The 14712-nt window shown below is 38.1% G+C and overlaps 1 protein-coding gene across 1 annotated transcript in view; it reads left to right on the top strand.

Moving 5' to 3' along the window:
- Positions 1–438: 438 nt before the first annotated feature.
- The window catches only part of LOC126779043 (GTP-binding protein 2-like), a 29093-nt gene continuing 14819 nt past the window's right edge, over positions 439–14712 (top strand). Inside the window, exon 1 of the mRNA XM_050502793.1 lies at positions 439–579. Coding sequence (XP_050358750.1) covers positions 439–579 — 141 coding nt within the window. The remainder of the gene's footprint in view (positions 580–14712) is intronic.

Raw genomic sequence — 14712 nt, 5'->3', positions numbered from 1 at the left:
TCTTATTGTTGAATCAGTGTACTGTCTATCACACATAAGCTTAATAGCGTCTATCAATGTTTGAATAACGTCAGTATTTTTTGTTTCTGATGTCATAAGGGATGTAAGAGCTTCGGCTATGTATGACACTGCGGAAGTTCGCTGTTTTCGTCTGAACTCAATGCCTTTACCTCTTTTATGAACAGCTTCTGGAATGGCAGCTACCACCTCCGGGTTGAGGGTGGGTGCTTCAATTAAGATATAGTTTACTAGATGTAAATGTTTGTCTACGAGCTCCTTACGGATATCTTTTGGTAAACCTGTCATAGCTATATGCTGTAGGCGTTTAGCAAGATCTGGCTGAATTTCACCTTCACAAAAAAATTAATCGGAGTTCATCATTAAGAGCCCTGTCTGTTCAGTAGGGGGCGGTTGAAGATTGTTTTTTTTGTATTGGTCATGGGTTCTGATGAACCTAGGGGAAAGTCAAAGGTACCTGAAGGTAGCTCAGAAGGGGAAGATAATGAGGCGGAGGCCGTGGCGCTGTTGACAATGAAGGCGGCGGCAGTGGCGCTTGTTGATAGTATTGACGCACTTGGAGTAATGAAATCCTACTTAAAATATAGGTAGTATATATAGTAATAGTCCCAAAGACTGACCGAATTCCCAAATTAATACTTTTATATTAAATAAAGAGACAACCCTAGTAGCTGACCGCATTATTTATTTATTGCTGTTCAGGTAGTCAAAATGCGTAATGAAGTGACATTTCTAGAGAACGCCCGCATCATCACTTTAGTGTATGGCTACGTTTATTAAAGTAAAGTGACAGTCCCACAGACTACCCGCAGTACTATTATAACTTAAGAATATGTTCTTCTATCAATAAGGTGCTAACCCCATCGGTTAACTACACTATTGATTTAAAGAAACTGATATATATATATTTACCTTCGATGCATAGCGCCTTCGGCGGCAGTGCGCCCGCATGTTCGTGCTCTGTCAGCGACGAGCGCGATTCAGAACTCAAGCTGGATGACGGTCGCGATGTATCTGACGATGATGACAGTCTCCTCGATCTCGATGTCCTATGTCGATTACTGCGTTGTGTGCGCATCAACTTTTGTTCCAACTTAGTCGGAACAAAACTTCTACTGGTGGTAGAGCTTTGTGCAAGCTCCGCGTACCACCTACTCATCGGATATTCTACCGCAAAACAGCAGTACTTGGTATTGTTGTGTTCCGGATCTAAGGGTGAGTGAGCCTTTGTAATTACAGGCACAAGGGACATAACATCTTAATTCCCAAGGTTTGTGGCGCATTGGTGATGTAAGCGATGGTTAAAATTTCTTACAATGCCAATGTCTATGGGCGTTGGTGACCATTTACCATCAGGTGGCCCATATGCTCGTCCGCCTTCCTATTCTATAAATAAAAAAATACTTTCTAATTTTGTTAGCTGTGTACTCATAGTTTTTCGAAACAACACGTGTACACTTGCCCCTTTTTTTTAACGCTGGAATAACGCATTACACGTTTCCCCCACGGGAACAGTGGGGGGGTAAGTGGGACTCGCCGGTGTCTAAGGCACCGAGTGCGCCCCGAACATCGGGATACCCACTAAAAAACCAGCGGTACCCTTTCCATCTTAACGAGGAGCGCCACGGGATCGATTTCGCATGCTGCCGTGGTATGTACACTTGCCCCTGCTAACTAACACTTCTAACGGAACTATTAAAACGCAAAACACAATCTGACGCGTACCGACTGGCGGAGCACTCAACGTGTAATGTAGATAGTAGAAAGCGGCACCAGCACCAGGTTGTGCCTACAATGATAAAAAAATAATCTCAAAACAGTGCAGACTGGCGACATCTAGTGTCTACTTCATGTAACGTTATGCTAATGTCTAGGACAAAACATGAATATTTATAAAATATATATATTTATATAATTAGATCAAAAGAGTCAATTAGTTTTAGTTAGGATTACAGTGTTAATGTACCAGGAGATCATAAACAGTGAGTCGGTCTCACCGAACGATTAGATTAAAAGAGTCAATTAGTTTCAGTTAGGATTACAGTGTTAATGTACCAGGAGATCATAAACAGTGAGTCGGTCTCACCGAAAGATTAGATTAAAAGAGTCAATTAGTTTCAGTTAGGATTACAGTTGTACGGTAAAATAATTTTTGTATTTATTTAAAAAAAAAACATGCTTGAAACTTGAATTACAATTTTGGCGCCATTAATATAATCACTACCTCAAGAGGTTAACCAAAATTAGCTTTCATATTGTTAGTATTTAAACTTTGTACATTAAATGATATATCCAGTTCCTGTTTATAAATTGCAATTTTAAGTTAATGATACATATTTATATAACATTACGATATCTAACTATCAATGATCGGATTACTTAATGCCGATTTTACTTTAGACGATATGACATTGACTTTTTATGATTTGTATTAATTAATATTTTTATAGCTATCTGTGGTATCGATATTAATTAAACTACAATTCTTTATCAAGTACATAGCAAATAAAGGTTGGGACCCTCTAGTGAGTATAATATAATACTCGTGACAGAAGGACCCGCTCTTCTATAACATACAATTCTGTCCATGTTCTTAAAAAGAATAAACAATATCTTACTATATACTAAAACTCACAATCAGTAGGTAAACTAACATTATATCAAAATGAATTTTACTTGTGTGTTTGTGTGTGTGTGTATGTGTGTATGTGTGTGTGTATGTGTAGGTGGGTGGATGTGTAGATTACAGTAGATTAGATTATGTTTTATGAAACAGAATTAATTCGGTGTCATCGTATGTTTTTGTTTTTAACCATTCAAATAATTTCTGTTTGACGTTAAAATATTGTTCGGGATATATGTTTAGAATTTTATTAATTTTATTATAAAGGTAGGCAGAACGTGTTATATATTGGTTGCTAGCAAAAGTAGTCTTAGCACCATACGTTTCAGCAATTTTATGTTTTATTCTTCTGTTTAATGAACTGGATTTAATGAATTTTAATGATTTATGAGCTTTAAGAATGATACGTTGGATATACATTTGTCTGACAGTCAGTATCTGGCTCATTGAATATAGCGTGTCCGTTGAGAAGCGATGTGGCTTGAAGTGGATAACTTTTAGCAAAAGCCTTTGCGCTCTCTCAACTTCAATGAACTTAGATTTAGCAGCTCCTCCCCATACAGGAATACAGTATTCCAATATTGACTGCGCCAGAGCTTTATATATTTTATGTAATAAGGCCCAAGAGGCTTTGTGGCGTAACATCTTAAATATCCAAATTAGTTTACGCAATCTACATCCTATAGCTTCTAGCTGTGCATCCCATGATAGTCTTTGATCTATTAACACACCAAGGTACTTGAAAGAGTTCACTCGTTTGATCATGGAGCAGTTATTACAATCCTCACATTTAATGCTATTGGAAACATGAACTGTAATATTATAGTTACTATCTGGCTGGGTTCGATTATAGATGGAAAAAGGCATGTAGTTTGTTTTGGTTGTGTTTAGAGACAGTAAATTTGACTTCAGCCAACAGGAGACAGTGAAGAGACCTCTTTCTGTTGTATTTTTAACTTTAGTCCAAATAGTATCTGTAAAAACAATTGCGGTATCGTCTGCATAGGAAAATATTTTAGCATTGTTTATTTTTAAATTACAGAGATCATTAATGTAAATTAGAAACAAGGTAGGTCCTAAGACACTACCTTGCGGTACGCCATAAGTTATTTTTGAGGCACAACTAACAAACTGTCCAATTTTGACTTCTTGAGTTCGGTCGCTCAAGTAGTCCCTAAAAAGAGCCACCGAGGTATCTCTGATTCCCAAATTTTCTAACTTTTTCACAAGAATGGGGACAGAGACCGTATCAAAGGCTTTTTTTAAATCAAGGAATACAGCCAAAGACCTTTTACCACTGTCGAGACTCTTAACAATGTGCGAGGTTAGAGCTTCAACAGCGTCCTCCGTGGATTTGCCCTGACGAAAACCATATTGAGAGTCTGACAAAAGCTTAAATTTATTTAAATAGTTTAATAATCTCACATTTATAATTTTTTCTATTAACTTTGATATTGACGGCAAAACGGAAATTGGACGATAGTTACTAACGTCAGCTCCAAACCTTCTCCTCAAAAAAAAAAAAAAGGGAGAGGAGGCCTTAGCCCAGCAGTGGGACATTTACAGGCTGTTACTGTACTGTACTGTTACTGTACTAACGTCATCTCTGTCACCACCCTTGTGAACGGGAGTTATGATAGATCGTTTAAGCAGGGACGGAAAGATTCCTTTTCTAAAGCAAAGGTTCGTTAGATGACAGATTATTGGAACTACTAGTTTAGCTATTTTTAAAAAATTAGTTGGAATATTATCCCATCCAGGGGCACTATCTGTTTTAAGAGACATAAGTACATCATGTACTTCTTTACAGTCTGTATCAAGAAGTACAAAGGAGTTTAACTGACTTGTATGAGTATTGGAAAAAAATGAACCACTTGTTTGGACAATATCAGTGGCCAGTTTTTCACCTACGCTAGCAAAGTAGTCATTGATATAATTAATTGATTCAGTGGGAGAAGATCTTATGTTTAGTAATTCTGTATTATCTGATTTTGAGCAGTTCAAGTTAGTTATAGATTTAATGTTATACCAAAATTTTTTAGAGTTTTTAGATGATTTTTCCAACTGATCTCTGTCGTATTTTCGTTTTAATTGTTTGATAAGTTTATTGCAGAAATTACGATACCTTTTGTAAGAGATTTTTAAAATTTCGTTAGATGGGTCTGATCTTAGCCTTTTTTGCATTCTATTTCTGTTTCGAATACATTTCAATATACCGGGAGTTATCCACGGCTTTATAACTCTTTTATTTTTAGGTACACGTATAGTTTTGGTGTTATCTTTCAAGGACTCAGCAATATTATGAATAAGCTTTTCAATTACAGTTATTGGGTTATCACAAAATAGTAATTCTGACAGATTTTTCTCCGCTAAACTAACAAGAGCCCCATCAAAATCTACAATAGTTTTTATGTTCATATGTGCTTTATGTTTAGATGTAAGTGAAGCCAAACAAAGAAATATCATATTATGGTCTGTGATGGTAGTGTTCAGGACTGCGATTTGGGCAGAATTTTTGTTTTTGTCTAATTTTAACATGAAGTGATCAAGACAATTGTTTTCCCTTGTTGGGAATGAGTGACCCGGCATCAAACTGTGCATCGATAACATGTTCACATAGTTTAATCTATTATTACGTTCCTGACTTTGCTCTGTTTCTTTAGCGACAATATTTATATTAATGTCCCCAGTTAATATAATATTTTTAAAAGATTTTAAAGTTTCCAGATGGGAATTTAATGAATTGATGAACTGTTCAGCGTTTATGTTTGATGGCGAACGATATATGCCCAGAATAACAGTAGTTCCAATACTTATTTGAATACATGAAGCATGACATAATTTAATTTCTTTTGCTTTTGTGCAAACAATATTTTTATTTAAGTATACCACAAGCCCATCATTCTGATTGAGGTGATGAGTCGTGGCGTGTTCATTATAATTAGAAAGGTTTGGAATTGTTTTACTAGGATTAATTCTACATTCGGTTAGTATAATTATGTCAGGGGCAAAGTTTAATACATTTAAGGCAACATTCAAATCGCATATATTACTATAAACACTTCTAATGTTTTGTGATATGATAGTTAAGTCGTTTTCTTTAACGGGTATATACTGCTTAAGGTCTTCAATATCACATTGCATTGCTCTACTAACTTCGAGATCGTCTATTTCATTCTGAGTAGTAAGAGACCTATCCATAACAATGTGATAAATTTAGTAAGCCAAGTATGTAGAGTATGTAAGTTATGTATATAGTAGTATAATATATAGATATTTTTGTATACAATATTGTTTTAATAAAGTTAAAAAGAATACGCGTGCTTCTGTTGTGAATGGTTTTAACATATACTTTTGTAGTCAGAAAATATATGGTTATTAGGTGGTGTGTATGTGTGAATGTGTATTTGTGTATATAAGATTTAGATATGCGTACATTGTAAATGTGTAAGTGTGCTGTTGATTGTATGATGACGAAAAAAGGTAAATGAGTTCCATGCTGTGTAGTATAAATGTTCTTAATACTAATAATTACATTAACAGCTAATTCTAATAATAACCAAAACATAATTTTACATATAATATTTTTAAAGTACTTTAAATTGAAACACATTTGGTATATAAAGCCGGCTACATATAGTCATTTTTGTAATAATTGATGCGCTTGTGTCTCACTATTTATGTTAATAATAGGTGAATTTTCATCTTTCCGTAGATAAACTTTACCGTAAGCAGTCCAACAGAACCGATACGTTTTCGATTTAGCGATGTCCCGAGCCAGAAAGTACAGACGGGCCCCTCTTGGAGTAAGTTGTTCCGATATGTAAATCGGAGTGTCTTCGGCTGTTCTTATTCCTAAGTGTTTGGCACACAATTTAGATTTATGTTTAATATTGTAGGCTTTACACATTTTCAAAATGCCAGTTTTTAAAGTGGTGGAGGAAGTCTCAACAACGATGGAGCTATTTTTTGTTTTTTCTTTTTTTACCCGTACTCTATAAATGTCCTTAATATCGGTTTTCTCAATATTATAGCCTACATTTCTGGCCAAACATAAAACCATTTCAGTAAGGTCTTCTTTGGTTTCGTTGGATTGTGATGGAACGTTCTTTATTTCGAAGTTACATTTACGCATCCCTCTTTGAAGATCTTCAATCCGATCCTCCAGCGTGCTTATATACAGTTGATCATCCTTAATTTTACCTTCTAATAATTCAATTTTCTTTTTAAATTCCTCATTCTGGTCGGTTAAATAGGCGATTGAGTTTTCGATATTTATATTTGTTTGTTGTATTTCTTTTTGAGTAGCAATAATTTTTTGGATTTCCTTCGTTTGTGTAGCAAATAAAGATGTTATCATACTTTTTATCTCGAGCTTAAAACTATCTAGGTCTATGTTGAATTCGGTTTCTCTAGCCCGTTTGTTCCGATACGCAACATAGTTCGGTGGTGTTTTATCCTCTCTACTAATTAAGTCTATTTCCGAATAGGAGGCTGACTTGTTTAACGATGAATCTATGGTACTAGGATAGTGTATATCAGTAATAGCTTATAATAAATAACGCTGGTTAGATCTCGTATGGTAGGTGGGATTTTAGATTCCAATCAGTAATTAGTACGTAAATCGTAAGTGCAAGATGGTCCTGTCAAAAGTACCTCATAGGTGATATAAGCAGTTGGGCGGAGTCATACGACCAATTACAAAGCAGTTGGGTGGGGTCATAGGACCAATGGCCAACAGTTGGGTGGAGCTACCTGACCAATCACGTAGCTGTAGGCAGAAATTTCAGTCGCAAGCGCAAGGTACCAGGGCAACAGGTAAACAGAAGATTCACTCACTTTACAGACGGTCTCTTGCGATTTATGTTCTCCTATTTTTCACAACACTATTTATTTACTTTAAAAGTGTAATTATTTTTTTTTTTTAATAAGATAAAAAGAGGTTCAAGTAGCACGTCTACACCGTACGGCGATCCGGGGGGAAGAGGACAATAATATTAAACATAATTTAATAAAAGCAATTAATGGTTGATAAGTATGGGATAAATCGTTTTTCAATATAAGGGCGCAATAAGATTTTTTTTAAACAAAGATAATTAGTATCATTTACGTTTTTGGTCTAAGAAAACGTGTCGCGTTAAGTTATTTTTTTTAAATAAAAAAACATATTCAAACCTTTACTGACCTGATTATTATAGTACACATAACAAATTTAAAAAAATTGCAGCATAAAATAATGTTAATTATATATAAATTAAAAAATAAACATCCAGGTATTTAGGTATAAGTTGTAATAACTCGGTCATATTTTTTTGAGAACTTCAGGCATTATAAGCACGAACTATTCCCGTCAATCTTATTCTGATCAGTTATAAATATAAATGAAATTTTGTCTATTACCTAACTTATGCAATACTAAATTTCAATATGTACCAAAAAAAATTATATATTACTATTTTGGTAAATTTTTACAAAATTCAAGCGATTCATCACTGCTTGAAAATTATATTTTATTCTTATTAGGCGCCATTTTTAATTTATATAGAAAATGGCCTGTGTTTAAGACTGCGGAAACATGAATGGAAAAAATACCGCTAAGCTAAATAACAATAATTATTAAAAGAATAGCGGACCTAACATCAGAAATAGCATTTGAGTGATAACCATCCTCAAGAATATTAAAAAATGCTCTGTTATGTCATATTCTGTTATTTTGAAAAAACCCCATTTTTAAAATTCGTATTGTGTTATTTAAATTTATTAAAATATTAAATATTTTTAAACATAATCATGACGCCATTTTAAATTTAAATTTTGGCGCGATTCATATTATTGTATTGTTATATACATATCTTTTGTCGAAGTATTTAAATTTTGTACATTAAATCTAAATGATTTTTCTAGTTCCTGTAAGCTGATATAACTTGCTATTTTAAGTTAAATATACGTATTTATGTAACACAAACGTAAGACCCCATCTCATCCCGTGGGGGGCGTAGAAGTCGACCCGAGGGAATATACACCAGAGAACGGGCAGCAGCGTCTCTCTGAGTACTATGACTAACTTACTGCGATCGCCAACCCGTCTGCCAAGCGTGGCGATTATGGCATATCCCCTCATGATTGGCGCAACTAAACCACGGCCCCTAGTCCCCGGCAGCCCTGCTATTCCTAGCCTTGGTAACAGCTGTGGTAACGGCGGGGCAGGGGGTGCTAAGAATCCCCGGCAGATTTCGTGTTACCAACACCGACGACCTCTGGCCCTGGCAACATATAACACGCGTACACTGCGGACCGACGAGAAGATCATCGAACTGGAGGAAGAATTGAGCAGGTTACACTGGGATATCGTCGGATTATCCGAAGTCCGAAGACAGGGGGAGGATACGATGATCCTGAAATCCGGTAACCTTCTCTATTTCCGAGAGGGCGATCAACTGTCTCAAGGTGGTGTCGGGTTCATAGTCCACAAGTACCTCGTTAACAACGTTGTGAAAATCGAGAGCGTGTCGGCTAGGGTGGCGTACCTTATACTCAGAATCACCAAGCGGTATTCTTTGAAGGTCATACAGGTATACGCGCGGACTTCGACACACTCCGACGATGAGGTTGAGGTCATGTATGAGGATTTATCTAAAGCCATACATACCAACAAGACTCATTTCACTGTTGTAATGGGGGACTTCAACGCGAAGCTGGGCAAACGATTCGGTGATGAGTTAAAGGTGGGACCTCATGGAATTGGAGACCGCAACCCTCGGGGCCAGATGTTGGCCGACTTTATGGAGAAGGAGGGACTCTTGGTGATGAACTCCTTTTTCAAGAAGCCAGGTCAGCGTAAATGGACCTGGGTGAGCCCTGATGGGAAAACCAAGAATGAGATAGACTTCATCTTGTCGACGAGAAGACAAATATTTAATGACGTCTCCGTGATCAATGCAGTCAAAACTGGGAGCGATCACAGACTCGTAAGAGGCTCGTTAAATATCAATGTTAAACTCCAGAGGTCCCGACTGATGAAGTCTACGCTCCGACCATCACCTCTTCAAATCCGAAATCCCGAAGCCTTTCAGCTCGAACTCCAAAACCGATTCGATTGCCTAGCAGACTGCGAGGAAGTGGACACATACAACGACAGGCTTGTGGAAACTGTCCGTACGGCTGGGTCTAAGACCTTCAAGACCAGCCGTACAAAAGGAACCAAAAAGATCTCTGCCTCTACCCTACGGCTTATGGAGGAAAGACGGAAAATGATTCTGACGTCCCCAGCTGATGCTGCCGGCTATCGGCTGATCAACAGACGGATTTCAAAGTCTCTAACTCGCGACACTCGCCAATTTAATACAATGCGCATTAAAGAGGCCATCGAGCGGAACAAAGGCTCTAAAGTGTTCGCCAGAGATCTGTCTGTTGGTCAGAGTCAACTGACAAGGCTGAAAATTGAGGATGGCAGAATAGTCACGTCAAGATCTGAGCTGTTGGAAGAGGCTGAGAAGTTCTACGGTCAGCTGTACACGACAGCTCAATCACCTGTCAGTAGTCATGCTGCAAATCCCAGAGCAAGACTAACCCGACACTACACTGAAGATTTTCAGGACGTCAGTCTTTTCGAGATTAGAATGGCTCTCGGACAACTCAAAAACAACAAGGCACCTGGTGATGATGGTATTACAGCCGAGCTTCTGAAGGCGGGTGGTACACCGATCCTCAGGGCTCTTCAGAGGCTTTTTAACTCCGTCATTGCCAAAGGTCAAACGCCAAAAGCATGGCACAGAAGTGTGGTGGTACTTTTCTTTAAGAAGGGTGATAAAACCCTTCTGAAGAATTACAGGCCCATCTCACTGCTGAGTCATGTTTACAAGTTGTTTTCGAGAGTCATTACGAATCGTCTCGAGCAAAGGCTTGACGACTTCCAGCCACCCGAACAAGCCGGATTTCGGAAAGGCTTTAGCACCATAGACCACATACATACGCTGCGGCAAGTTATACAGAAGACTGAGGAGTATAACCAGCCACTTTGCTTAGCGTTTGTGGACTATGAGAAAGCCTTTGATTCGATCGAAACCTGGGCCGTGCTGAATTCTCTTCAAAGGTGCCAAATTGATTATCGGTATATCAGGGTGTTAAAGTGCTTGTACGAGAACGCCACCATGTCGATCCGACTCCAGGATCAGAACTCAAAACCTATCCAACTGCAGAGAGGTGTAAGACAGGGAGACGTGATATCTCCGAAACTGTTTACCGCTGCATTGGAAGATGTTTTCAAGCTTCTGGACTGAACCGGACTTGGCATCAATATTAACGGCGAGTACATCACTCATCTTCGATTTGCCGATGACATTGTAATTATGGCTGAGACCTTGGAAGACCTCGGCACTATGCTCGATGACCTCAGCAGGGTTTCCCAACAAGTGGGTCTAAAAATGAACATGGACAAGACGAAAATCATGTCGAACATCCATGTTGCACCCACTCAAGTCAAGGTTGGAAATTCTGCACTCGAAGTTGTAGACAACTATGTCTACCTAGGTCAGACCATCCAACTAGGTAGGTCCAACTTCGAGAAAGAGGTCAATCGTCGAATTCAACTCGGCTGGGCAGCGTTCGGGAAGCTACACGATATCTTCTCATCCCAAATACCGCAGTGTCTCAAGTCGAAAGTCTTCGACCAGTGTGTGTTGCCAATGATGACTTATGGATCAGAGACGTGGTCGCTCACAATGGGCCTCATAAGAAGGCTCAAGGTCACTCAAAGGGCAATGGAGAGGGCTATGCTCAGAGTTTCTCTGCGAGATCGAATCAGAAATGATGAAATCCGCAGGCGAACCAAAGTAACCGACATAGCCCGAAGAATTGCTAAATTGAAGTGGCAGTGGGCGGGGCACATTGCTCGCAGAACCGACGGCCGCTGGGGCAGAAAGGTTCTCGAGTGGCGACCACGAACCGGAAGACGCAGCGTGCGCAGGCCCCCTACAAGGTGGACCGACGACTTAGAACGAGTCGCGGGAAGCCGTTGGATGCGGGCAGCGCAAGATCGGCCAACGTGGAAATCCTTGGGGGAGGCCTTTGTCCAGCAGTGGACGTCTTTCGGCTGGTGATGATGATGATGATGATGATGATGATGAAACGTAAGACATTTTTAAGTGACACCATTTTGAAATTCAGAAATATTTATGGGAACAAAATTAATTAAATAATTTGCTGTTTCGTTTTTCATCTGTAAAAACAATTGTAAGTAAATATTTTAATTTATAATTTGTATGAACTAAAAATACCTAAAAAGTAATCCTACTAAAAAAATGTATATTTATAAGTGTATTTTTTACATTTACTCTATATTTATCATCAAATTTGTATTTTATATATATTCCACTAAGATTCATTTTAACTTTGATAAAGTAATGGTAAGCGATGAAATGATGGTGTTAAATAATTAATTGTGTATTATCTGTGGCAGTTCGCTTAGATTATTAATTTGTAACGTGTTTTTCTTTAATTTTTTAAGTAAACGGCCAGTTTTAATAAAAGTTAGCTTCGTGTCATCGATTTATGAAAATTTTAGGGTGTTATTAGACTAAATTAATCTTTTTATTTAATTATGCTTTGAATAAAACGTGTGATTGTGACTTAAAAAATAAAACAATGTTTTACTGACTTAGAAAAATGTTATATATTAGCAAAGATTAAAAAAAAATTTAAATCAGTCACTCAATATTAAAAAAAAATTAAAACATTTTTTAGCACATCATTAGACTATAATAAAAATAATTAAAGTATGTTGGATTTTTTATTTAAAATCTTTATAATTTAAGCTACACTTTGTAAAAAATAAATTGGCAATTATTGTGTCAACCCGCGTTCATAAGAAAGTTTCACGACAATGCGCGCTTGCTGAGTTGGTGATAATTAATCAAGTAGACTTATAAGTACATTCGAATTATTTCACAAAGGTTTAAAGCTACTAGTTGTGGATATATGCAGATTCTACCAAGAAGAACTGAACCGAAGAAAGAAACTCAATAGTAAATCTTGTAGCGTTAATCGAATTCCATCATTAGTGGTTTTCCATGACTCATTTAGTCATTTTTTCTGTTTATTTACATAATTTATGTTTGTTTATCCTTATCCAGATCCTAGGTCATCTTTTATTTAAATTTTATTATGAATTAACAAACACACTAGGTTCACATAAACAATATTAATATCAAAATACTTTATTCAACATTGAAGCATTACACTTGCTTATTGATAGTCAAACTAGAAACTTCCACCGGTTAAAAGTAACACCCAGCCCTGTGTCGAACCAGTGAAAGAAACTCAGACTATTAGTCTATAAAGTAAATAGTAGTAGTAATTTTGTAATAAGCAACAAATATATTTTTATCAAGGCAGAATGTTTTGTACACAACTAGCATAGATACTGGTAAAAAAATCAAATTTAGAAATAAATTCGAATGAAGTCTCTGGATCATTTCTTATAAAATAATATAACATTTATAAACATATTTTATAGTAAACATACAAAAAGATAACTTTTTAATTTATCTTTTTCTAATCTGTTATCAAAACCCTCTTGAAAAACTACAGACCAATCTCCCTCCTGAGTCACGTGTATAAGCTGTTCTCAAGAGTCGTCACGAACCGTCTCGCCAGACGACTTGACGAGTTCCAGCCCCCAGAGCAAGCCGGCTTTCGATCAGGCTACAGCACCGTGGACCACATCCATACTGTTCGGCAGATTGTGCAGAAGACCGAAGAGTACAATCAGCCGCTGTGTATGGCATTTGTGGACTACGAGAAAGCCTTCGACTCCATCGAAACCTGGGCAGTGCTCGACTCATTGCAGAGATGTCATATCGATTGGAGATATATCGAGGTACTGAGATGTCTGTACAACGCCGCTACAATGACTATCCACATCCAGGACTGTAAGACGAAGGCGATCCAACTGCGCAGAGGGGTGAGACAGGGGGATGTAATATCCCCGAAACTGTTCACCAACGCGTTGGAAGACGTTTTCAAAACGCTGGATTGGACTAGGTATGGAGTCAATGTAAACGGCGAGTACATCTCACACCTTCGATTTGCCGACGATATCGTCATCATAGCAGAGTCGCTGGAACAACTCACCGAAATGCTGCGTAGCCTAGGCGAGTCTTCCCGGTGTGTCGGTCTCGGTATGAACTTGGAAAAGACCAAGGTCATGTTCAATAGGCATGTCGTGCCGGGACCGATATACGTCGAGGGGAAACCTCTCGAAGTTGTTAGTGAATATACCTACCTAGGACAGATAATACAAGTCGGTAGGAACAACTTCGAGAAGGAAGCCGATCGAAGAATTCGCTTGGGATGGGCAGCATTTGGCAACCTTCGTCAAGTCCTCAAGTCGTCTATACCGCAATGTTTGAAGACGAAAGTCTTCAACCAATGCGTCTTACCTGCCATGACATACGGTGCCGAAACGTGGACACTAACTGCGGGACTAGTCCACAAATTCAAAGTCGCTCAGCGTGCTATGGAGCGAGCTATGCTCGGAGTATCTTTGAAGGATAAGATCAGAAATGAGATTATCCGGAAAAGAACCGGAGTCACCGACATAGCTTGCAAAATTAGCAGGCTGAAGTGGCAGTGGGCTGGTCACGTATGTCGTAGGACCGATGGCCGTTGGAGCAGACGAGTCCTAGAGTGGAGACCGCGAATCGGCAAGCGCAGCGTAGGGCGCCCTCCAGCCAGGTGGACCGACGACCTTAAGAAGGTGGCGGGCACCAACTGGATGCGGAAGGCGGAGGACAGGGAGCTTTGGCGCACCTTGGGAGAGGCCTATGTTCAGCAGTGGACAACGATTGGCTGTTGATTGAATCTGTTATGACTAATAAAAACATTAAAATGCCTTATCGGTTATCTGTTGTGATTATTTTGATAATAAAATTTGTCATTCATGTTATGTTATTGTATTCAAAAGGAATGTTACTTATCTGTTCCCAAGTCACTTTCTGTGTGTTTTTTTTTAAATATATATATCAAGAAGGCATAGTGAAATACATATAACACTACCTTCAACAATAATGACT

Source organism: Nymphalis io, chromosome 28 (genome assembly GCF_905147045.1).
Source record: "Nymphalis io chromosome 28, ilAglIoxx1.1, whole genome shotgun sequence".
Taxonomy (NCBI): Eukaryota; Metazoa; Arthropoda; class Insecta; order Lepidoptera; family Nymphalidae; genus Nymphalis; species Nymphalis io.
The sequence above is the reverse complement of the archived record's forward strand: the minus strand, read 5'-3'. Positions and strand labels throughout refer to the sequence as shown.